This window comes from Falco peregrinus, chromosome 4, assembly GCF_023634155.1.
Source record: "Falco peregrinus isolate bFalPer1 chromosome 4, bFalPer1.pri, whole genome shotgun sequence".
NCBI lineage: Eukaryota > Metazoa > Chordata > Aves > Falconiformes > Falconidae > Falco > Falco peregrinus.
This window is the reverse complement of record NC_073724.1, coordinates 90,183,150-90,209,343: the sequence shown is the minus strand read 5'-3', so window position 1 is coordinate 90,209,343 and position 26,194 is coordinate 90,183,150. Positions and strand designations below refer to the sequence as shown.

Here is a 26,194-nt window from a genome sequence, read left to right as displayed (position 1 = left end):
GACTTAACACCACACAGGGGAAGCAGCCTGACAGAAGTGCAATTTAAAATTACAACCATGATTATTTCTTGAAAATAAAATTTAAAACAGGATTAAATTTACAAAGATGTTTAGGCACCTAAGGACACAAAACCTCAAAAGAGGTTTATACTTAAGCAGGTTAGTCAAACTCCCCAGATTCCCAATGAATCACTGGGATCACCTGGACAACCTGTCAACCTCACCAGTTACCCACCTATATTTTAGGCATGCCACTGGCTCCTCACCCCAGTCTGACAGGCATTGGTAAATTTAATACTGTAATCTTCTAAATTCTCAAAAAAAAGCAGCTGGGATATTTGGATATTTATGATGTCCATGGAATGCTGTAGCCCCACTTTGAGATGTGAGGCCACATTTTCCATAAATAAGGATCCACATCACACACTTCATTTTCCAGAAGTAACAGATCTTGCTGTGTGGTCTTCTCAAGATGCTTAAAAATCCTGAGCTCTACAGCAGGTTGTCGAAAGAAGTACATTGTAACAATCTATCCCCTAGAATGCCCAGTCTTTCTGACCAACTTCTATCAGGAATTTCTGTCACGAACAGGACTTGGGAGGTAAGTCCTGCTCAGCAAGCACCTCACTGGTGTAAAACATGCTGAGAACAGAAAAATTTAACACACTTCACAGCCATAGTCTAAGATGTCCCTCAAAAACACACAGGACCCAAGATTATTTTTGAAGGCTTACTCATTCAGTCAAAGTAGGCATTTTTGCGCAAACAGAAAAGCTTTTGCCAACTTTCACAGACCTGTTTCAAGTCAATGAAACGTTAAAGCTTCTTGATCAAAATGTATTAAGGGTTGTTTTTACAAATGAACTACACCATGTTCCTTTAATCCATTAATCTCAGAAATGCCCGGAAAATTGTTGTTGGAACTTAAAGGGAATCATGACCTTATAATGGGAAATGCCACCGTCTTCAGTAAATCAGACAGAACTAGCAGCTTCTCCTATACCCAATTTAAATACTAATTCCCTTGTCCTACTGGTATTTCAGTTAGGTTAATGAACATAACATGTTTGTACCTTTGTCATGAACTCCTCCAGCTGTTCTATAAACTGTTTGGTTTGCTGCTGAATAAACTGCTCACAAGCTGATTTCAGATGACGATCTACATCTTTCTTAGAGTCGATATAATGTTCTCTGATTTCTGGAGTACCCTTGAACAGAAGACAATAATTCTCTCCTTTTTATTTGCCAGAGATCACCACCTGCCTGAATGATCCAATTTTTCTTAATGCAATAACACTCCATATTACCTCCAGTAAGAACTGTATCAAGGCGTTGTTGCTGTTTAGTCTAAAAAATCTTGAAACTGTCTTAGGGTTCAGGATTTTAAATGCTGCATCTGTGAATCATAAAGTCACTCACATTGTAAGTCAATGGCATTCAGCTCCAGGAATTAAAAACTTCAATCACTCATTTACACACAAAGAATGGCCTAGCATGATTAGGACTATAACATTAATATCTCCACTACCACTAGGTGTGGATGCACAAGTGCACAGGCACAGAAACACACAGAACTTGATCCACTACTTTTCAATTGTACCTATGGCAAACCTGAATCTAACAGTTGTACAGTCTAAACAGACATATACATTACATGAACCTAACAAATGACTGATACTAGCTGTAGTGCCATCAGCACGCAAATTGTGCGAGCTCTTTTCCTTTTGTAACTGTAACTAGAAGTGAAAGACTTTTACATAAGCTATGTAGTTAAGCATTTATAAACCTTATGCAGAATTTGGACCATGTTGCCTGGGAAAACCAAGTACAGCTGCATGAAATAACTTAGAACTGGCACTCTTTTCATCAGTGCTTCATTATTTTAGTTAGGACTAAACAACAAAACATCAAGGTTGAAATACACTCATGTTTATGGTCTCTACAGAAGTCCCAAGAAAGAAAAGCACCAATGTCTGTAATTAGCACAAGATACTGAAATTATTCCTATAGTGTTAACAGGATGTTGTCAACTTGAAATCTAGTCAAACTGGGAAAAAGAAAATTATCAGTACAGTTTCAGTATGGCTTATTGCCCTAACGCCATTCATTTATCATCCCACACAAACATCTGTGCTTTTTTTTTTTTTTTTTAATTTCAAAAGCAGTTCTGCACCCCTCTCGCTGTATAAAACAATGGGAGGGAAACCAGACATCAGTTAAAAGTGCTGTCAAAGGCATCAAACAGAGGGAATACTAGATACCTAGGCATGTAGGTTTTGCACTGAACTAAGAATCTGCACTCCTAGGCAGTTAAAAAGAGACTGCAAAGATAGATTAATTATGTTCCCTGCATTATTTCAGAAACTTCACTGACTCCAAAAAGAGCCTAAATTCTTGATTAGAACCCTATAATCTAGTCAGTGTGACTCCCCACTGTTTACTTCAGTTAAATGAACCTTAGCATTATATTACTACAAAAAAAAATTTGGGTGGAAGCATGACTTTTACATTAAGCAGTGTCCCTTTGTCTATAAATGCCAAATTAAATCTTAAATCTATATGCAGAAATCTTGGCTAGAAAACAGTAACACTCCTATTAGCCACATTATTTTTCTTCTACAACTCATCCTGAATACAAAAGCCCTACTGGCCTATGCTACACTACATTAAGAATTAAGCACAATGTCCATCTTTCCAACACCATCGCCACCACCCAATATAAAGAAAGAGTTTTCCATTACTTACCACTACCATGTGAAAAGCACTGGCTGGCACAAAAATTTATTCAATTAAATGAAAATGGAGAACAAACTTGTGTGTCAGCCAGGACAAGACACCAAAAGGATGTATTTGCCCTTTAACCTCCAGTCAACTAGAAACTACTCAACAGGTAGGAGGTTTCATCGATGTTCAAATGCAATAGGTGAAATGGTTAGTGTAAGATTTGCTTGCTTCAGAGTTAAAACAGCAGCATATTAGATGGCAGAAAAGCAAAGTTATTTTTTCAGCTTTCTCTTCTAGAATGGAAGAAAAGAAACTTGACATGCTTCCAATTATTTTTCCCATTATCTTTATAAACCTGACAAGTGCATGACAGTTCAGTTTTGTATTGAGAGGGTTTTTTTTTCCTGCATTTTACAAAGGAACCACAGTAAATTTCAAAAATCATGACCATGGCCACTACCCTCTGCTCTCCCTTCCTATAACAGACATGGTTGCTACATGAAACTGTTCAACGATACTTTCTTGAACTTGCAGCATAAGAAATCCTTTCCAAAACAAAAGCTCACAGGAAGGCCTAGGAAATCTTCACTAGTTCTAGGCAAGTCAACTATGTATTGTTAAATTCACCTGCTAAACAGCAGTAACAAAAAATATTCTTTTAAAGGGTCAGAAAAGAGGAAAGACATCTCTGTGCAATAGAAATAGAGATTACTTAGCTGTTCTTAAAAAGGACTGGATAACTAAATTAGGTCAGCAGTAAAAAGCAGTCAAATGCATTTCATACAAAAATAAAGAACATGTTAGATACTCTTGAATTACCCTAAATCAGAGAATGGTTTGGGTTGTTTTTGTTGGGGTTTTTGGGGTTTTTTTTTCAGAAAAGCTTAAGAACAAAGCAAGAGATTAGAACAAGCGTACAGGTCATTGCAGGTGAACATAAAATAAACCCAGTTTTGCTGGCTCATTGAGGGAGGACAATCCCATCCCATTCTGTAGCCAGCAACTGTTTAGTACCTCTAGTTTTCTTAAGGTCCAGGGAAATCTCCTTAATGGTGAAATCAGTGTGGAAAGGAGCAATTTGTTCACGAAGAATCAAAAGGTGTTTTATTAAGAAAAGCTGTCCATCAACCTGGGTCTACGGCACAACAAGAAAAACAACATGCATTACGTGTTAAACAAATGCCAACAATTACATGAAGAGCAAAATTTCAACACCTTCACTTTTATTAGTTACAGCCTATAACAAAACTAATACTAGAATCTTCCTAACAAGCTTTTTCCACTAGTCTGCAGTGCCACTAACTACACTCTGGAATCAACAAATCCCACTTCTGTACTGTTGCTAACATACCACTCTACAGAAGCAGACTTTATTCACTTTTCTTAGAAGAATTAGATTTCACAGCCATATTACTAAATGTCCGCATTAAAGTACAGGTATCCGTTATTTGAAAGATACAAACCTATTCTTCACAAGAGCCAGAAATTATTTCATGTAATTCATATAATTTATAGTTGAAAAACATGACATTCTAAATTTTTTTAATCATTACGATGATTAAAAAAAAGCCAGACAGTTAACATTTCCATAACTTTGATTAACCATGCTATTGTGCAAAAGTCTTATGAAGCACTTTTCTCACGTCATTAAACACAAAGCTTAGTTAATTTCTAAACAGTACAGCAAAGATACAAAGAATAAAACAAGGCCAAGTTCACACTGTTGAGTATCAGTTTTGCACTGCTTGTTATTTTAGCTGTGTGCTTTATACTGCATGCTGCTTTTAATCTTTGAAGTTCATGGCTCATTGAGGTAAATGGAGGAAGACTCAAGAATTCATATTTGATTTTGCAAGCTGGAAGAAAACTTTCCTTGATATAATATTAAATAAAACAGTAAAGAAGAAATTAGACTTAAATCTGAAGTTTTAACAAATAGAAGTGTTTACTAAAAAATGTGGTGGAAGGGTTTCTTGAGATTTTATAGTTTTTATTCTTACATGCGCTATTTCACCAGATAAATTAACTTGCATCAAGAACAAAGCGGTCCAGATCCTAGTCCTGGGCCAACCTATCTAGGGTTCACTGCATGATGAGTTTCATTCTCTGCAATACTTTAAGTCGATGGTGATCTGGGATGTACAGTGCTCAAACGGGTAATTAACTGTAGAACTCTGAATCAATTCCATATGAAACAGTTATCTGCTCAAGCTAGAAGGAAACTGTTTGAATTTCTTTTTAAAGATACTACATTTAACAGATATTTTTCAAAGGATACTCAAAAGAAATACTTCAAAACAGCTCTTTATTTCTAATGGCAATTAAAACTTTTTTCATTACTAAATATTTATTGCTTATACAAATCCAACAATTTTCAGCCTACTAAGGTTTGGGGTTTTTTTTAATTAACTTCCTGACTGTTAGGAATTAGCAAATTACTACCATATTTATATTAAAGGAACTGTGAGAGGAAAAAAGGTTTACTCCAACTACTGAAAGTAACATTTAAAGTTAAAATTATGTGATGAAACTGTCTTGAATGCTGAGCAACACATCAGATCAAGCTTTCTGTTAACAAACAGTTCTGAATGGAGAATACTTAACAAATCTTCCCAGTGAATTTAATATTGAGAAAGATTTTTGAAAATGCAAACAATGAAGGCAGAGAAAAAAAGGAAGAGTAACAGGCAGTGAAAACAAATACAGGGAGCAGAGATTTATAGCAGAAATTTTTATTTAGGTATCACTTGATTGAATTCACATGAGCCAGAGCAGCCTGTAAACATGATTGCTATGATTTGCATTCCACCTTTTCAGACAGGCTAGCATGTGAATCATTATCTTTGCTTTACAATGCATTAACCATAAGTAAAAGCTGGCAAATCCATCAGGTCTCTGGGGGCAGAGCAACATGCTTTCACTGAGATTTCAACAGAATTCTGAACCACTACTTCACGGCTTTAGATATACACGGGTGGAAAAAAGAGATCATACCCAAAGCGCAGATGCTGACCTTGTTTTTGCTGATAGAATCAGCAGCTCCCAGCAGCGAGTGGATACAGGCAGATAAGGCCTCCTGCGATAATCCCTGAAACACTGCCCTCTGCGGGGAAGAGGAAATCAGACCAGAAAAAGGTGTTAGCAAAGCTTAAGCAGAATGTAAGAGCTGTATCTTGTGAAGGATGTGCTTACCAGCACATAAAGCTCTAGATTACTTAGCTACAAGCATGTCACCTAAATGCAGTAAGACAGGATGGAGCGTTCATATATAAAAGCTTGCTACAGCACTTAGACTGGATACAGGGATACTCAAGCACGCCCTGTTCACCCTCCGGCTTGGAATTTGCAGCTGGGTAGTGCCACGGTCAGTGACACCTAATGCATTCACAGCTAACAGCATGAACGATGTTTTTACTGGGTAACCTGACTAGACACTTTACGTGTCAGGGTAACTATCTGTGTGCACAATTTATACTTGCTATAGACGTGAGATCATTCAAGTGAGCTTAACCTCAAGCAAACTCAAAATTACCTCACCATTTGCACCAGGTTGGTAAACAAACATGACAGCTGCCATGGCCCAGGTGACACAGAGTAACTCATTAAGCTGCAGCAACTAGATCATATGGCTGAGCTAGCTGTAGGAACACAGCTCGCCTCCACCAGCACTCCAGCTTAGTACGTCACAGCCCTGACTGCCCCAAGACCTGCCAATGCCACTTCATTCAATGTCTTCTCCTATCTGCAGGGTGCAGGCACCACATACCAGGCCTGCTAGAATCTCTCAGTGGGGAAATAAATAAATAACACTGTGCAGACACTATAAATGAGCCTTGCAAACAATGCAAAAACAACCTCATCTCCAAAGGTCTAGCTGGAAACAAGGGCAAATACTCATTTATCTTTAATGAGATTGATATATTAAGCAATAAAGTATTAATATTTCCCAGCTTCTTTTTAAGCAAATAGCATCTTGGTAGCAGTTTCACATAACACTTATCAAAGATATTTTGAAATGCATTAAATGTATCTAACAAAGATACAACATGTACAGAAAAGCAAAACACACATTTTGTTTCTCAGAGACTTACTAGCATTTTATGCTATTAGGTTACAGACATAAATCTGTCACCTAATAGGGCGAGTCTCAAAATACCTGTGAAGTAAACATTGCTTTTGTTTCTTTTAGACATGAAGATTCCTGCTTTCTTAAACTATGGAAATGCCTACTCCATTTTGGAAAGTGCAAAGATGTGTCATAAAAAAATTTTGAGAACATTTCTAAAATGTAGTAACATCACTATTTTTAAGACCAGAAATATCACCTTGTCTGATCTCCTGCAAAGCACACAGCAAGAAACACATTCACCCAGGAATTTCAACAGTAAGATCGTTCTCTATAATCAACCCAAAACCTTCTATTCTTTCTCGTCCTGTTCACTCCTCAACTTTGGAGCAGTGTCTTGAGCATCAGACACTGAACTATTACTGTAATAGCAAAAGCAACAGATGTACAAACTACTGACTTTTTTCTAATTCTAAAAATACAAAATTGTCTTGGAAATTATGACCTAAATTTGTCAGTTCACTGGTTTTACACAAAGATAGCAGCAAAAAGACTAAGCGATAGCAGAGGTCAGTAATTGTCCAATCCTAATTTACATTAAAATATTTAGATATGGTGCTACACACTTCATAATTTCACCTAAAAAATTAGATAAAGAAATTTTTGCATACATCTATACATCTATACAGTTTGGAGAGACACACTAGGGTCCTTCTGACAGTAGGATACCACATTCCATGCAGATCTGCTGGTGAAATCGTGGTCTGGTGCCTGGGATTAAGGGATTCTGCTGAACCTGTTTAAAAATAAAATACAGACATGAAAAACTTGCCCATCTGTCCTTTCAAGTGAAGTAGACTGCAATATTGACTACACTTTATACTGACTTCACAGTAATAAGACATATTTTATTGCACCCAAACAGGTTAGGGTTGGGTTTGGTTTTTTTCATTCTGAGCAGGTCTTGACTAGATTTCTGATGTGTATAGAGCACATAGCTCTGACAGACATGAATCCACTTTCAGGGATGGCCTAGCTCAACCGTTTTATAATGAGTTAGCTTTACAGGCATGTCTCCAATGAGAGAGACACACACAGATACCCCTAACCAAGCTCAACAGATGAAATGCTCAATTACTGAAAAAAAGCATAGGAGAAAAAAGAAAAAAATAGTTAGTGATCATGGCACTACAGGAGATGCTCAGAAGAGGCAAAAAAAAAAAGGGAGGGGGGAACCCCATTCCATCAGTTTTACTTCTTCATGCTTTCCCTTCTGCTGAGGATAATCCTAAATGGATGAAACAGTTGCAGAAAGTGTAGGGTTTAAACGTCATGTTAATAACGACAGAAATAATGGCAAAACCAATTTTGTCATGAGGGGGTTGTAAACATAAAAAAGCGTCGCTCCTGGGTAACTTTTGTAAGAATTCCGTACGCTCGGAATGGTTTTTCCAACACCCGACAGACAGAAGTCTTGCATTCTTTTCATTCTGTCCTTCAACCCTGGAAAACAGCTGAGTCAATAGCATCAGAACTCTGATTGCAATTAGCAAACATTTAAAAACGTAAAATTTTTAAAGTTTTACCTAGTGATGGAGTAAGTACTTGTGAAGTGTTCATGTGATCAGTGCAGGAGTTGTCCAAAACAATTCAATAATTTATTTCTACCTTTTGCAACAATAAATATATTGTCACAGTAATTAGAAGGCCTGTAAGACCTTAGTTGTCAGTTTGAGATTTCTAGGCTATTTATTAATCAATTCAGCTACTTCTGCAGGCACTGAAATTGGAGCACAGCACCTTTGAAGGGCAAATAATCCCAATTATCTCAGACACTTATCTTCAAATTACACCATACAGGTTCCTTCCACCTCCTGAATGCAGGTGGTGTTTACAGGACTTGCAAATGTCACACACCTGGCTTGAAGCAAGATGAACTCCACTCTCAACAGGATTTGAGGAGTCCAGCTAGAAACAGCCAGAAACACCTTTGCAGACCTTGCAAGCCAAAAGGAAGAAGCTACCAGGTAATCAAATATAAGAAATAGTGACAAGGAGCCGAGAAAGGTGGCTGGGAAAAATAACACTGTACGATTCTGAGCAATGGTATAATAAAGTGAGAAATTCTTCATGGATGTTAGACAAAAATTTGAAGGGTTGTAACACTCAAATGATTAGCATCGAAAGAGCCATATTTCATGCAATTTGCTTCCAGTTAACTGCAATTTACAGGCACATGGATCATATATTAAAAAAAGTCATGGACTATATTCTGAATTATTGTAAACAGCTAAAATGACTAACTGGTTTCAGTAAATGAAAATGCAAATGCATTTAAAGGAAAAAGTCACCTTTCCAGGTGAAGGCACACACAAAGACACTACCTAGATGCTCCAAGCATTCTTTTAAGACACACCAAACCACCCTTCTCATCTTAGCACAGCTAAGAAACAGAAGCATCCTTAAATATACATCTTGATGGTAGGGCTACTTCGTAGTAGAGAATACAGAACCTGTTTTATACAAAATACAATAGATGCTGCAAGTTACAGAAGTAGCTGCTTCACAGAATGGGTTCTACTGGCAGCACAAAGAATTGCCACCAAAAGGACAAGATTAAGTTGTTTCTCATTCCAAAATAAAGTTAAGAACCCTGAGACAAAGTTCACCTCTCAAAATATCTTATGAATTTCTCTACGAAAATAACCCTTTAAGATACATGCAACCATCAATGATGGTTCAAGTTAACGCTCACTTTCCCTGAATTTCATGCATTAATTTGACAACACAAGATATATTTCATACCAGATTTAACTAAGCTGCATGACTCAGGATCTTCTAGCCGGACATCTGAAAATGAAGCTTCAGATGGCAACTTCTTCTGTTCCTCTTTTAAACTCTGTGCAATTTGCTGCAGAGGAAGATATACCACAAAGATTTAAATTTTTTTTTGCCTTTAAATTAAGGAGCATTACGCTTCTTTGATTACGATAGAGAAAAGCATACTAAATTGCAAAGAGAGTCAGCTACACTCAGCTCCCAGTGTTCCAAAGACATTAAAAGAAAAAGACAGATGCTTCCAAAACAGTAGCAGAAACATTTCAGTATCAATTTAAGATTCACAAATACCACACAGATCTATGTAAGGCACTTTCCTTCCATTTCACCTGTTTTTACTGATCTCTAAATAATAACCTGTGAAGCCGCCTGGAAAGAGAAGCTCAAAATAAGGGAACCCAATCCAACACTCACTTGGATTTCATACAGATAATTTCTGTGATGGCTTTATTCTTATACATGATATGTGCAGATGTCCCCAAAGTACTCTCCAGCTTAATCCCTGCAGGAGTTCAACAGAAAACTTTCCCCTAACATTACTGAACACTTCCACACTTCAACCTTTTTCGTTACTTGGTCTGCTTCAAAGCAACAAGAAGCAGCAAGAGTGGGCAAAGAACCGCATTAATATTTGAGCAGAACAGCACAAGAAATATTTCTGCCCTGTGCTTTTAACATTTTAATAATTAATTTACTCAGACAGAAGGCCTCTCTAAATAGCAAGGTTTTGAGGATTAAAAGCAATCAAGCAGCAAAATGAGTCTCAAATGAGGCAAAAAACTGGAGTCTTATGAGGACATATGAAAAGCAGTGTAACTTCTCAATTTGGAATGAACTGTAAAATGCACTCTCCTCTTCCTAACTGAATGGCAGTAGAACCCTAGTTAGAAAATAAGGCCTTATATAAACTAAGTAACTGCATTGCTTCCTACAGAAGCTATAGCTAACATTAAAAAGTTCTCACAGTAATCTTTTTATCCAGTTTATTCACACAATTTTAGCAAAGAAACTCAAACCAAACAAGCCTGCACTCCTAACAGTTATACTAGTAAAACTTCTGATCAGTAGTTGTTCTGAATGGAGATCACATTTAGCTACATTTTGCGTGGTGGGCTTCTCAATTACTCTTTTTGTATTTTCCTCAAAAGCCTGTTAGTCCTTAAACTTGCAGTATAAAAGGCAAGTGTTCTACAAACTCACTAGCTTCAGGATTTGTAGCTGCTTTCCCAAAAACTTTTGAATGTACCTTATAATCACCAAAGCATAAACTGAAACATGAACTGTAGCATAATAAAAGCTCTAGACATGTATAAAGACACAGCAGCAAGTGTTCAGTATTAAGAAGTTTCCCACAGTGTTTTTCTGTTTACAGACAAGAATTGAACAGAACAAGATACAGTTATAAGATGTTAATTTCTTCCAGCCCACAGCAAAATTGTGGATAGCTAGCTAGCTATAAAGCTTCTGCATTTTGTGTAAGTAATGCTCTGATTCTGAAGTCAAGCAATAGCTCATCTATGATGATAGATTTGCAACTGGCCAGTTGCAAATAAATCCTACAATTTTCTAAACACAATCAGTTATTGTGGTAGATAGATGGAAAGCCGAATTGAACAGTAAAATCTGGATCTTGCCAGCCCATGTTGGAATTGCCATTCTTAGTCAATCATTTGACAGCTTGGGCCTCTCATTATAAAGTGAATGGCAGTAATTATTTGGGGGGGATCTTTATCAGGCTTAATCCCTTCCATGCAATGCTACCTTTCAGTTGCATATCAAATTGTTTGTTGCATATCAAATGCAGTTTGCCCTAGTGAAAAACTAATTTCAAGTCTTTCATCGGCCACTTTCTTATTTCTGTGAATAGTTTCATTGTGAAATCTTTCATCGATATAGTATTAACCGTTTAAAGTAAGTAGAATTAGTCTGATTCCTTTCAAGAGGAACATTGACTTAAAAGGCTTCGAATAACTACAAAAATAGCTAATACTGAGAAGAATCTGAAAAGACTAATGGAAACCACTGCTGACATGTTAAATTACCTAGAGGTATAAGCAAGTCTGCCCTCACAGTCTGAACATAGCATACACATGTGTCCCAAGCACTAGTTGACCAGTAATTCTGAAAACAAACTTGCAGCTAACTGTGCCTATTATAAAGCTTCTCTTCAGCTCCAGCTCAGCTAGAAAATACACCAGGTAATACCTAGTGTTTATGAAAGTAAGTAAAAATTTACTGTTATGCAAGAAAATTTAGATGCTTCTAAGTTTAGGTAAAACTAACTCTGAGAACTATCACCCTAAAATGGGTTTGACATAACGTGTTCTCTGACATATAGTTTAGGGTCATAATTTAATCAACAGGTGCCAGTTTGATAGCGCCACTAATACTAAATACACCTAAGAACTGCAAAACTCTATTTGCAAAACACTATACTGCACAATTGTATATACTGCATATAAAAAGAAAACCAAATCAAGGACAACAAAAATAGCAGATGCTTTACCTCCATCATTTCCAACTTGTCAGGATATGCAAGATCACCCGGGGCAGGCTTGTAGCCTGTGATATCAGTTTGAATGTAAATATGTGTCCTATAGACAAGACGCTCTTGTACATCTTCTAACATCTGCTTGACACCAGCTGCAAATGCACCCAGTTGTTCAGCTAAAAAGGTAAACAAAAGCACAGATTTGTTCATTTAATTACAAAACAAGCTTATAGACACAAAAGTTTGAAGCATCACATGTTGAATCATCACAAAACTGGCTTGCTGCAGATGAAGTCAGCTATTTTTGGAACAGCGGCACGCAGACAAATTTGTGACAAGCAAGGAATTACTGAACTCCATACTGCAGTTGCTTCAGCTCCCCAAATTTCCATTAGACTGTGAAAATACGATCTCACACTGGTAACATCAGATGGCATGACAGAATTAAGCATTCTAATTATCTGAGACCTGGGCGTGTCAAGTGTTATTTCTGGACACCAAACCAACATGCTTTGGTTCTATCACAGCCAAAGCCTGCAGTGTGACTGTCAGGAGTTGACAAGCTTGCTCATCTACCTACCTACCAGAACAGAAGATCCAAAGCTGCTCACATGCAACTTAAAAACTATTGGACCAGCCTGAGTTTAAGTAGTAGAAAGTCACTTCCTAAGACTAACCAAAAGATTATGTCACTAATTTTTTCCTCATTCTCAACAGCATTGCAATTCTACTTCCAGGAAAATGAGCAATTCTTCAGGATATTCGCACAGCTTCAGAGATGTGTTATATACCAGCTACAAAGTACGATTTCTGTTTATCACTCAGTGCAAGGTTAAGACTGTGAAATGATTCCATTATGCATTGGTCGCACTAAGGAAAAGAGAGAACATTTTTTTTCTGATAGCCAACTCCCTTCTATGAGACTGTGAGCTCTGAAACCTTCCAAAACTCAAAAACTGCCAAAAATCCTCTCCTGAAATTACAGTTTCCAGTCTGGGAAAAACTGTCAAGGAGAATGAAAAAAAATCAAGTTTGCATTGCTTTATCATCATGTATGCAGAGCTCTACACAAATGATGCATTAGCAGAGCCAAGCAAAGCAATGAATTCATCTGAAGTTCAAATCAACCCTGGTGCATGTATATGTACTGGGGGGATTGCTTGCTGGCAATTGTAGAATCTAGAGAAAATAGGACTCCATAACATCAGTATATTAATTTAAATGAAGATATACACATACCCATAAATACAAACCTTTCTATTATAAATGAAAAAAACATAATTTATTTAAAAAATAACCTTACCTCATCTGTGACATGTTTAAGACACATTAGAAAAAATCTTGGAATTTTTTTGCCTATACAATTTAATAATTTTATCAGTTAAGATGACAGTTAAAAACAATCAAGTTCCATCTACGAATTACCATTGTTCTGTACATGGTCTTCAAGCATCTCATTTTTGAGAATCCCGCAGAGTTCGGAAAGTGTCTCTAAGTGAATGACATGGATGATCATTGGCCTCAGGACATCATACAGTGAAAGACATAACTTCTCCAAGAGTTCACTATAAGGAAAAAATAAAACAAAGCAAAGCACTTTCAGGACCCTGCAATACCAAAATAAAATTTTACCACAAATGCAAATTATTTTATGGCAAAAAATTTTAAGACCAGGGTGAGAAAACAATGCAGCACAGTATCATTGAAGACTTAAGAAAGGATTTAAGAAATGTTTATAACATAAACCCCTGGTTTCCTACAAAGCCTTTTAAAAGATGCAGGATACCAAATGCTTAGAATGGTGGTATGGTTTTTAATTAATTTTAAAATAACAACAACAAAAAAACCAACCAAAAAAACAACAACTCAGTCTGTCACAAAGGGAAGACACTGCATACTGGTTACCTGACTTTTATGTAAAGAAACGCTCCTGCTGAGCTCAGAATCATACTCCCAGTTTCCCTTTGAGAAAAGGCTCTTCTGATTCCAAGTCCTCAATAGCTTATTAGAATCAGACAGACACAGGAGAAGCCTGGTAACCTTTTCTGTAACAACTTCTGGCGTTGCAGGGCACACTTTCCAATCTAACACAGTATCAATGCAATATGAAACACCACCAGATACCCCACTGTATTTTTTCCTTCCTGTTCAAAGTGATGCATATCATTGTTAAGACACTACCAGCATTCATTCCAGACATATCTGCCATTCATAGTGCTCCCTTCACTGATCACAGATTAGCCAATAAAGCTGTTGTCAGTAACTGAAAATTACAGTAACTCCCCAGTTAGACTTAGAAATAATAACACTAAGAACATGTATTTACAGCATGGTGCAGTTGTTGAGTTTATTGCACTATATATGTATTTTTTTTCTGATTCATGAAGAATATCTGACCATAGAACAACAGTTCCTTTCCAAGTGTGGACAAAAAATGCTCAGAGAAGAAACATTTTGAATGTGCCTCTTCTGTTGTATTCTATAGCTTTACAAGCAACTTGATAAAACAATAACTCTCCAAGTTAAAAGCAGAAACAAAGGAGAAACTTTCAACAGCCTTATTATTAAATACAACAGTCAACCTCAGATCTCTACTCTTGCCTAGATTTTTGGTAAACTCTTTTATCTGTACAGAGACACAGCTATTATGTCTTCAGAGACTCTCATCACTTCAGAAAAAAATGAGGCTATTCATCAAGTAACTAAGAAAAACCTAATAAAGTAGTTACTATACGAAACATTTTCCTCAAATTATTTTATTTAGATGCAGGCAAAAAAGGGAAAAAAGTTCTTATGAAAGAAGGTAACTACTTTCCATCAAGATTCAAAAATAATCAGAAGCCTATTCTCATTCTTGATGTGAAGGGCAACAGTGACAAAATTTCTGTCTGAACAACATCTCACACTGATTTCAATTAGGGATGTTTACTTCAGGATTTGGACTGAGATAGCAAAATTGGTTCTTACGCCAATTTAGTTAGGTCACATCAAATCCTAAGCATGTCCCACACAACACCTCAATTCCTCAGAAAGGAGAAAGACTGCTACTACTCTGGGACTATGGCTTATTTCTAGTGAGACTTTATGTATTTATGGTTTTCCTTTAGCTTTAGAGGATGGGGACAGTAGTGGGCAGTATTTTTTCCACGTCGCACTTATTCAACTCAAGCTGCACTTGATTTTACAATAATGCAACACTCAAAACCAGTGTCTCTGTTATATTAACAGGAATATACTTTATTTATGAACTTCATGGTGAGGGAACATGACCTGCCCAAATTTCAAAATAAAATATCGATATTAAAACATACCGGCAAATTGGAGATGGAGCATCATTACTCAGTTGCTCTAATATTACAGGTATGTCGTAAAAAACTTACAATACTTCTATAACGCAATTACCATGTGAAGACAACAACCTGTCCCTCTTCTAGATCTAGGCAGAGCAGATACAGATACCGTTCTTGTCAGGTGTCCAATACCTTGCCTTCCATTCAGCCCACATACAGGCACATGCAAGTATTTCTTGACAGTAAGGGCAGTTCACTAACACTAAATCCTTGATGAAAAATGGGTGGAGTTCATCAGCTTAATTTTACACTGAAGTAAATGAAAAGCGCTTCTGCAAATGACTGCAAATCATTGGCGTACAGGCAGTACAAAAACAGCTGGGAGCTCTAGCACTGTAAACTTCTGCAGCTATTTCCAAAGCAACTGTGTGTCTTTCTCTTTCAGGCCATCTACAGAGCATTTACATCACTCAGATTATTTACGGAGAACATAAACTATGAGCTTTGTGTGAAGAAAAAAGAAAACAAACATCAAATTCTGACACAAAATTATTAAGGTTTTTCTTCTTGTTGGTTCTTACCAAACCGCTTAAATACAATCCTATTTGCCATATAACATTGTCTGCTATATTAAAGCATAGTAAATAAAACGTGCAGTAAAACAAAACCAGCATGTACCACCTACTCCAGTTTTGGTGTTGGTTTTGTGAAGAACTCATTGTAAAGCTGATGTTCATCCTGGCATACATGGACCATAAAGGCACAACCACTTCGTACCTGTATTCACAGAAATACAAATACCTTATTATTAAATTATTTTTGCTGCATTAATACCACAGGATGTACTACAGACATTATTATATATTATACCATTATACACTGTATTATTATTAGTACTACAGCTGTGATTAAATTGAAGTTTTTTGAAACTCAAAATTATTGGGATCAAGTATGAAAAGATGTTACTAATCAAATAAAAGCTCATTGTGCATCTTCTGTCCCTTTTAATTTCTGAATAAATTTAAGTAACCACATTTTATGCTTTTGCAAATATCTCCTTGTGAGGTCTGTAGCAGAGCAGAGTTTTTACAGAACAACTTTCCACAAAATATGAATTACTTGAAAATACTAGTAAAATTTTAATGATTCAAAACCACAACAGTGACAATTCTGCATGTAAATTACTGAAGTAAGTAAGTACAGTTTACCTGGGGGAAGGAGGATTAAAACGTAACAAAAAACCCACAACACATGACTACCTACCAGAGCACAATGATCTCTGTTGTTCTGACTGGTTAATTCTGTAACAGTGCTAGCGATACTTGGACCAAGCAAAAGCTCCCTCTGATCAAGGTAACACTGATGGATTTCATTGAGAACTTGTTGATACCTAGCCAAGAAATTAAAACAGTAACTACACCCTTAAGCTCATTTTCTAGTAAACACAAAATTAATTCTCATACCCTCTTTTAGGTCTACATAATTTCAATTTTAAAAACTTTCTTTTAAACAAGTAATGTGTTAAAGAGCATTTAAACAAAAATAAGGATTTTCAAAACTTAAAGTTTTTGAAAATAAATTATGTACTCACTCTGGCATTTTTTCAGATCTTTGCTCTACTTGTTCAATAAGAGTCTACTCAAAAAAAGAAAAGAGCATTACCAGCAAATTATTTTTTTTAATAATTGGAAAACAGTTTGCAGTATATTTCCATGGATACAATATGCAATCTTTGGACATTCACACTTGCACAATATGCAATCCTTGCATTTATACTACTAATAAATTCAAACACCATATTCACAGCTTCCTGTTTAACAGTTACCAGCCTACTTACTCTGACTTTGGGAGCAGCTGCTCTGAATTTTACATAAAACAGTGTGAAGGCATTGTCAGAATTTGGCACAGCTGAAGGATCCTGAAAGAAGAGATAAGTAATTAATTAAAAAGGAAAATACTATATTTGGCTTTAGTATTTAATGGCTGACATAATTAGGCTCTAAAACTGGGTATTGGTTCTTTATGCTTATATTGCTAGCGGAACAGCTCTTTGCCACTTTCCAGCGAGAAAGGCATGCTTATTTCAGAACTTGGATAAAGCCAGATGGAAGAACAAAACCCAAAACAAAAGTTTTAACCAACAGCTTCTATAGCAAAAGTAACACTTTCAATAATTATGGAATTCTCCATTAAAAGCAAAAATTTTCCCAGGACATAGTAGTACTGATTGTTGCTCCTTAATCTGTAGTACTAAAGTGGAGCAAAATTTGCCTTTTACCTTCCAGTCCCAGGGCAGAGAAGCTAAATTTCAGCTTGCATTTAAGCTTCAACTGGAAGGTCAAGTGTTGACACAGTTCCCCAGCTTAGCTGGGCAGACAGCTTGAACTTAAGACAAATTCTAGCACTAAGGAAACAGAGCAGAGACCCAGTTTAGCCACCAGGCTTTCTTCCCCTTACCCCTGCTGATGACAAAAAAAGCAGATGGCTTTCCTTTGAAACATGGTGGGGACAGGAAAACTCTTCCACCTTCCCCACCCTCCTACTTTCATTCCTGCGAGCAACTTGATCATCCTTCTACACAGATCAAAATCCCCAAACACTCGCATGTGAGCAGTAACAAAGGACATCTAGATCTCATCAGTCCCTTTCCAGCCATAACAAGACCTTTTGTTGTGTTGCAGTAGGAAATCTCAGTGCTTGATAACAACTAAGACCAGTACTGCACTTCTAGCAGAAGCAGGTATCAGCTGTTTCAGAGAAATATGCAAAACATTCACAAAACCCCCATGTAGGTGGGGAGGAGGTCATCTGACTCCTAAAAGAGGTCTCCTTCCTGACTTTAAAACTGTTAAACAGCAATTCAAATCCAGAAATAAGGTTTCATTTCTCTCTGTAGATACACTTATTATCAGAGATGTTCAGTTCTGCTTGAATTCAGCTCAGTCATGGCAATCCACTGGCATCAAACCATGTTGCAATAACGTTTTAAAAATAAAAACTACTTTTGTACCAAACATGAAAAACTATCAATGCCACTTAACCAAGATCTTCACTCCAGGAGTATTCTTTAGAAAGTTTCCATGAATATTGTCTAAAATCCCCTTCTTTTAGGTCTGTCAGTTCTCAGCTCTAGCATCTTTCAATTTCACTGGTTATCCCTCATGACAAGAAGTTTGCCTGTAACCAGACTGAGCACAAGGCAAACAACAATTAAATGGAGAAAGGAGGACATTGGGTGGAAAGAGACATTCCCCTCTCTTTTCTCCTTTGCCAAAATACTCCAGCACAAGACTACTAATGTTTTAATAAGACTGAAAAACCTCCCTATTCACCTTCATGCCTCAATCCTACTGTAGTGAGTGGGAGGAAAGCACCTAACTCTTCCCTTGTGACTCTCCAACATCAGTGTCAACATTTTAAAACCAGCCAAAAGATACTGCCAAAACTAGCAAGAGCCTGTCACAGTTATTCTCTGCAGCTACACAAAGCACCGCATGCTTATCAAAAAGAAATATTTAGATGATCAAGAGCACCTAAAAATACTGGAATATAATACTGAAAGAGTCATGTCATGAACTCAAGAGTTGTGCTTTAACAGTTTTCATCCTACGACACCCAGAGCCTGTACACTTTCTCAAGTATTCCCTGCAACCTCTCTGTCTCTAACAATCCATTTCCAACACAGACCCCCGCAGTACCTGTACTTCTCTTGTGCACCCTCACCATTTGGCAACAGAGATAGCAGCGTGCACTGCAGCTGACTCGGAGATACAAGGCACAAATTAGTTCAGGAAAACATGCTGTCTGCCCAGCTGGTTGTTGCCTCTCTAACAGTTGTTTATCCACCCCTGGCCTTCACTGAGGTTACTGTTCACCTACTTCACCTTCTTCAATTTCCAGGATTTTTTAATTATTACTATTTTTAAATCTTTTGGATCACTAGGTCTCTGTCAGATTCAGCTGAAACTTAGCCAATCTACACAAACACTGTGGTACAGGACTGATGTATTTTCACAGAAAACTGCTGATGGCTCCCACCCTCAAAAAAGCAGAAGAAAACTGTATAGTGTTACAACAGACATTACAGTACAGCTCAAGTTACCACTTACGGATTCACCTTACCCTTTTCATTAACTGGCTTGTGAGGTTCTGTAGGGTATTCACAGTGTATGTCTTGATAAGGTGCATAGCTTTAGAAAGGCATTGTTTAAACTTAATCAAATATACAGGATAGTCTTTAAAATTTGGCTGAAAGAAATTAAAGAATCCATTTTAAATACAAACAATAAGAGAGCTGAAAATTTATCAAAACTTAAAATACTCTTTTTACTAGCTAGAAATACTATTTTGTATAAACTGAAAGCAGTCTTTTATAAAATGTAAGCAGAATATTAAGTATATTCATTAAAAAATTCTTAGGTTTTATAAACAGTCATTTTTTGCTTTCTTACTGTATTTAGCAGAGGGAACATTTCATAAGGGAAAAAAAATCACCACACACATGGTATGAATACAGAGTTTTGAAACTATTGAGATTTAACCAAAACCAAGACAGTATTACTTACATGCGATGAAATATATGCAATACAATCATCAAGCTTAGCCAGCATGGGAATGAATCCTTCACTGTTCACAGACAGCGTAGGGGAATTCAATTTCTTTGGAAAACAAGACAAAGATCATTGTAAGGAATCCAAGTAACTTAGTGTTGGTGACCAAGTTCAAAAGATCAGTACACTTTCATTTTTAAGACTATTAACAGTGACATAATACTTACGGTGTTGATGTTTTCCAGCTCATTAAAATAAGAAAGTTTCTGCTGGATGTTTTCAGCCAGGTCAACAAGTTCTGACTATTAAAAAAAAAAATAAAAGAAAATCAGCAACCTAGCAAGTAGTATAAATATATATAAAATTATTTAGCCTCCCTTTCAGCTCTCAGCACACACCACTGTTAACTAGCTCTAAATAACTTGCAACTAAGTACAACAAAAGATGCAGACCACAACAGTGCTCTCTTGCTCTCTCTTACCAGAGAAAGACACATTACTCTCAATAGTGTATTTAAAAGCATATTCCTACGTGTTTGTCAGCATTCCACAGATGATGTTGCATACAAACAGCAATGCTGTCATTGGTATTACAGAGAATGGTAGAAATCCTGTATTTCAGGATTGGAGCCACTCTCCCTTATCCAGTCATGCTAAAAAGACATGTTCGTTACATCACTGTCGGAGCAGCTAATGAGAAAGAAAGTATTGGGAAATAAGCTCATAACTTTTGTACAAAAATCTTTCTTCTTGCTATAGCCAGCTCAAAATACTTTTGTAAGTGACATGAATTATTAACCTCAAAAAAGTTTGCATTTGTCAGGCATCAATTACAAAAGCTCCCCTCAGCTAGCCATCCTTCTTGCTTAAACTGTATATCAACACATACTGAACATTTTACTGCACAGAGCCTAACACCCTAGCTGCAGGTGAAACACACCAAACGCAAGGTCCAAAGCAAATGGAGGGATTGTCACCACAGCCCACTAGTTTTGATTATGGTACCTTAGAAGTTTCCAGTAATCCTCCCATCAAAGATTACCTGCTCTTTCAAAAGTTGTTCACAGGCCTCATGCAGCGTTCCTGTCTTTGTGGATACAAAAAGATACTGTTTTTGCAGTGACTCCAGGTGCTGAAGGGCACTATTCACATCGTTCAAGATAGCATCACATTGCTCCTGAAAGCCAGACAAGTAATCCCTCATCTCTCTAGAAAAAGAGAATCAACAGATAACAGAAGTAAAATTTCACTTTCTGTATTTGCGAATCCAGCTGCCTGAAGGGACACTACCACTACCTTTCCCTCTCTAGGAATAGAAGACCACTCGCATCAAGCAAGAGTGCACAACAAGCAGATGTTTTGTGACCTGCAGAAATAACAGAGCTATAGGGTTTGGAATAGCCACTGCAGTAACTCCATTTCCCTGACACTCCTCATAGCAAACGTACCCAGAAAGTAGCAACATGCACCACAGCTAGTCTAGAGCACATGGATACTGTCTAAACAGTGCAAACATCATGACTACTGCAGGCTACTGCTAGCAGGCAAATTCTACCTGCCTTGCTTCCAACAGGGTGTTAATTTGGGTCTCCTCTTCCATACACTTTTCCATTTAGAAATTACTTTTACCCTCCTAAGTGAGCTGAAATTACCCAAAGGATTCACAACTGACTATGAGGATTGAAAGAGGCTTAAACGAAATAGATGCAGTATCTAATGTCACCAAGTTTGTCTAAGGCTCAATGCAGATATAAACTCTAAATGATCACTAAATATAAGTCAAGCATTCAACTTGACCAAAACATAATTTAAAATTAGTTACTCTTGGATGTCACCAAAAACTTCTGAGCTCTACTTTATCACATAGAAAGCATGTAAAATACAAAGCAAGTAAAATCCCAATTTTCCATAGTAATTTGCAACCCTTTAGTGCACAACAGGCAAAGAACTTCCTTATTCTCCTCCTGCTCCTCTGGTCTCCTGCAAGACCCTATTGGCCATCCTACAAACCATTCTGCATCCATGGCACACTTAGGTATCTGTGCACACTATTATGAACGTGTCAACTGACAAAGTGCAAGCTTGCTACCCTTTTTAGGTTGTTAATGATCTGATCATGGGCTTAGTATACGCCTAAACCTCTAATTTTAAGAAATGTCACGTCCTCAAATGTCAGAGCAAGAGATGAAGAGACAGATCAAAGAAAAGCAGAGAAAATCAGAAGAGGAGAATACAGCAGCATCTCTTTGTGACCAGGCGCAAGTTTGTAAAGTCTCAAACCACAAGCCAGTTTCCATAAAAGCCGCCAGCAGATTTGGCTAAGCCATTCAGCTGTACTTCAGACTCTTGAGAGGTAACTGCAAAAGTCAGTGGGAAGGGGTTCTTCCAAGCCCGACTGAAAAGTCAGTTAGACAAAAATAGATGAGAACACCCAGTCTCAAAACTGGAGTTGAGCAAAGTGCCAAGGAATGCAGGGAATGCAGATACAGAATCATGGCCATAGTCACTGGTGGACTGAATGGTGAAAGCAGAAATGACCACCAGCCACACCTGCTTACAGAGTCTCACCCACAGAAGGTGCCATTCCAATAGCAGCGGCAGTTGAAAAGGTGTATGAAAGCTCTTAAACTGCCTTTGTCTACAGCCCTATCTGCAAGTCAAAACTAATTTCAATTTGTCTTAATATACCAGGCAGTTAAGAAGGAAATCTGCAACCCTTTTAACTGCTCTGCCACAAGGGCAATAGCCTTCAGGATGCGAGTGGGGCATACTGCCTTGGAAAGCTTCAGCTGTTCCTACACATTCACCTATTCCCTGCCAGATGAATCCAAATGCAAGCTAACACTATATGGATAAGATAAAGTCCTTCAAGGCTGAAATTGCTTACAGTGAAAGGAACTGAGGAAGAACACGTACCTATACTTGGCACCTTCATCTTGATCCATCTGTGTTTGTACCTGAGCAAACCAGGAGAAGAACTAGAAGAGATTTTATGGTGTGAACAATACAGATATCACATGCAATCAATTAAAAAAAATAAATCAGATCTATGAAATGAAGATGAGCCTTTTTAAAAAACAGAGCTGTTTCAGAACCTAATTATTAACCAAGGAAACATCATTGTAGGTCCCTTCCAACCAAAATAACTCTATTCTATTCCTCCACTAAATCAAAATGGGAAAGACTGAATTTCATCCCTTTTTATTTGCACAAGAACAAGGCTGTCACATTAGAACGGGGCGAGGGGGCACAACATTATTCTATATTATGAGCAACACCATCTTACTGAAGGGGTGCCTCACGCTCACATAGGACTCCAATCAAAATCAGAAAAGTATCTGTCACTGAACAGCTAGGACTTCCAAAGATCTCCCCACCCCCTCAAGTTTCTTCATGCATCTTGAAAATGGACAAAAAAAATTAACAAATCCACCAAAAGCTAGGCAAGAGACACAGGAACTCACAGAATTCTCTGAAGGTTACTGCAACTTGGAGGTTTTTCGGCATCACTTACCTGCTGTGCTGTTTCAATCCTTTCATCTTCCATTCCCAGTATGGCAAATCCTTTCAAAAGGACATCCTCTGTGGATTCTGGCACCGCAGCAGTCAGACTAACAGTAAGCGACTGGGATGTTAGGCTGCACAAATCTTCAATTGGAAGCTGCTCACAAAAACCCACAAACTTTAGTTAGAGAACTTACTAAGAATTAGTATATTCTGCTCAACTACAGTAACACAATCCAAAGCATCAACCTGAAAAAATTACAGGCATCTACTTCTGAAGCAACAAATGGAATGGACATTTTATCTATCAATATGATAATACACCAACAACTACCATATCTATATATTCAGGAATACCTACAAATTTTATTTTCTTTTTTTAAGTCAGAAAACACTACACTGCATTTTATGTAAGTGCATACTCATGTCAGAAGAGAAACTAAACATACATGCACCTGACATACTGATGCGTTATACTTTAATTTCCAATTTAACTGGTTCTATACACAGAGAAATGCACTAGAAAAGTATCTGAGAACATAAGAATTCAGAACATACACAGAAGCAAAAATGTCATCACTGTCTACACGACATGGCAACACCACTGTACAGGAATTGTCAGATTTTTTTGCCAGATAATCAGAGAAAACTCAAGACTGCCAGAATTTATGCAGGAGATAGTGTTTCATATTCTTTCAAATGCTTTTTGAAGAAGTCAAGCTAAAAAGAAAAGCTTTTTTAGAAGACAAGGAATAGCTCTGTTGAATGGAAATTATCACACACAATCATTTTTTTAAACAAAAAAAAAAGGTGTGCTGTTTTGGCTGGGAGAGAGTTAATTTTCTTCATAGTAGCTGGTACAGGGCTATGTTTTGGATTTGTGCTGGTAACAGTGTTGCTATTTCAGGGATGGTCTAGTTACTGCTGATCAGTGGTTACAGAGCGGAGGCCTTTGCTGCCTCTCACCCACCCCAGCACGAGCAGGCTGGGGGGGGGGCACAAGGTGTTGGCAGGGGGACACAGCCGGGACAGCTGACCCCACTGACCCAAGGGATATTCCATACCATATAACACCATGCTCAGCAGTAAAAGCTGGGGGAAGGACATTTGGAGTCATAACATTTGTCTTCCCAAGTAACTCTTGCGCATGATGAAGCCCTGCTGTCCTGGGGATGGCGGAACACCTCCTGCCCATGGGAAGTGGTGAATGAATCCTTTGGTTTGCTTTACTTGCGTATGTGGCTTCTGTTTTACTTACCAAACTCTCTTCATCTCAACCCACGAGTTTTCTCGCTTTTACCCTTCTGATTATCTCCCCCATTCCACTGGGATGGGGTGGGTGAGCAGCTGTGTGGTGCTTAGTTACCAGCTGTGGTTAAACCACAACACTATGGAAGAAAGTAACTTGAAAGAAATTGTATTCAGCTATGATTGGAAACTATTAATTAGATTATATGGAAGGAATTAATTCAAGAAAACAAGTATTGTTATATAGTCTTATTTAACGTAATACCCTTTTTACTTCACTTGATAAGTAATGTTTTCTATTGATGAGAACATCAGTAACATAAAAACAGAAAGCACTACTTAAATACAAGTTGGTACAGCTCTACAAAATTACTCACTTTGTAAAATATTCATTGCCTGGTAATATTAGTCCAGCAAAGAAAGAACCATCAGGATTTCAGCTATTTGAGAAAAGACCAATTGCCCCATCTTGTTCAACTTCCACGTAGCTCTCCCCACTGCCCCCCAAAAACAGGCAGGACTCTTTTGAGACTACTACTGAGGAAAAGATGAGTCCATCAGAGCCTGTTTTTTCAGAACAGCTGACATGCAACTGTCCCAATCCACTTCAGCAGGAGCCAGAAACAGCTGAAGTACTCAACGTCTTGGCATTCCCACTGTCCTAGCTGGCAAATACAGCACTGGCCTTGCCGCAAACCTGTTTTTGATCCTTAAGAACATCCTCCAACAGCAGCACATACTTCTACAATCGTTTTGAATGTCTGCCAATATTTACTTTAGTGTAGTTGCATACAGCTTACAGGAAACCAGGAAACATGAAATGAAATGGGTGCATTTCAGGAAGAAGTTGCTTTGCCCCCTCCCCTTTGGTATTTTGACCTTTCAGACACTTGCCAAGAGCCAACTTTGTTGATTTTATGGCACTATATATCTTGTGATATGAACCTGTTCAAATACAATAACCGCTCACGAGAAGTGCAGCTAAGGAATGCAAACATTTTGTTCCCCTTCCATTTGTAGGCAAAGGAGCACTCATCATTCCCAATGACCACCTCGTCAGAGTCTTCTATTTTATAACTGAGGGGAAGACCACGTCTTAACAACAACTTATTAAGCTTTTTACCACTATTCCTGTCATTATACGGCTTGTTGAAGCATCTGTAAATTGCACCAGGAAACAACACTGGTGCCAGCAGCTATGCATTGATCAGGCTCAAGTCTGGAGGGCCAAACCCATATACCTGCAGGACTACAATCTCTCAATTTCAAGTGGCCAAACTCGGATGAACGGAGCGAGGTGGTAAGGCCAGGCAGGGAAAGCCCCCTAGATTTTAAGGGGGAAGCCGCTGCTGGCTACAAGCCCCCGGCAAGCCCGGGCAGGGGGGGCAGCGGGGGGGGGGCGGGGAGGGCAGCCGGGAGGGCTGAAGAGCGAGCCTTCCCGAGAGGCGAAAGGGGCGGCGGGCTGAGGAGCGGGCTGTGAGCGC

At 37.9% G+C, this 26,194-nt stretch overlaps 1 protein-coding gene across 1 annotated transcript in view; it reads right to left on the bottom strand.

Annotated features, from left to right (window-relative positions):
* Positions 1-26,194, bottom strand: part of COG3 (component of oligomeric golgi complex 3) — a 33,060-nt gene that overhangs the window by 6,383 nt on the left and 483 nt on the right. The window contains exons 2-19 of the mRNA XM_055801788.1: positions 23,473-23,619; positions 22,875-22,936; positions 21,001-21,166; positions 20,187-20,261; positions 19,975-20,067; positions 19,532-19,657; positions 17,247-17,327; positions 17,001-17,044; positions 16,673-16,799; positions 16,095-16,186; positions 13,545-13,684; positions 12,135-12,295; positions 9,596-9,701; positions 7,462-7,586; positions 5,738-5,827; positions 3,739-3,859; positions 1,308-1,396; positions 1,074-1,208 (exon numbers count right to left, since the gene is read on the bottom strand). Coding sequence (XP_055657763.1) covers positions 1,074-1,208; positions 1,308-1,396; positions 3,739-3,859; positions 5,738-5,827; positions 7,462-7,586; positions 9,596-9,701; positions 12,135-12,295; positions 13,545-13,684; positions 16,095-16,186; positions 16,673-16,799; positions 17,001-17,044; positions 17,247-17,327; positions 19,532-19,657; positions 19,975-20,067; positions 20,187-20,261; positions 21,001-21,166; positions 22,875-22,936; positions 23,473-23,619 — 1,980 coding nt within the window. The remainder of the gene's footprint in view (positions 1-1,073; positions 1,209-1,307; positions 1,397-3,738; positions 3,860-5,737; positions 5,828-7,461; positions 7,587-9,595; positions 9,702-12,134; positions 12,296-13,544; positions 13,685-16,094; positions 16,187-16,672; positions 16,800-17,000; positions 17,045-17,246; positions 17,328-19,531; positions 19,658-19,974; positions 20,068-20,186; positions 20,262-21,000; positions 21,167-22,874; positions 22,937-23,472; positions 23,620-26,194) is intronic.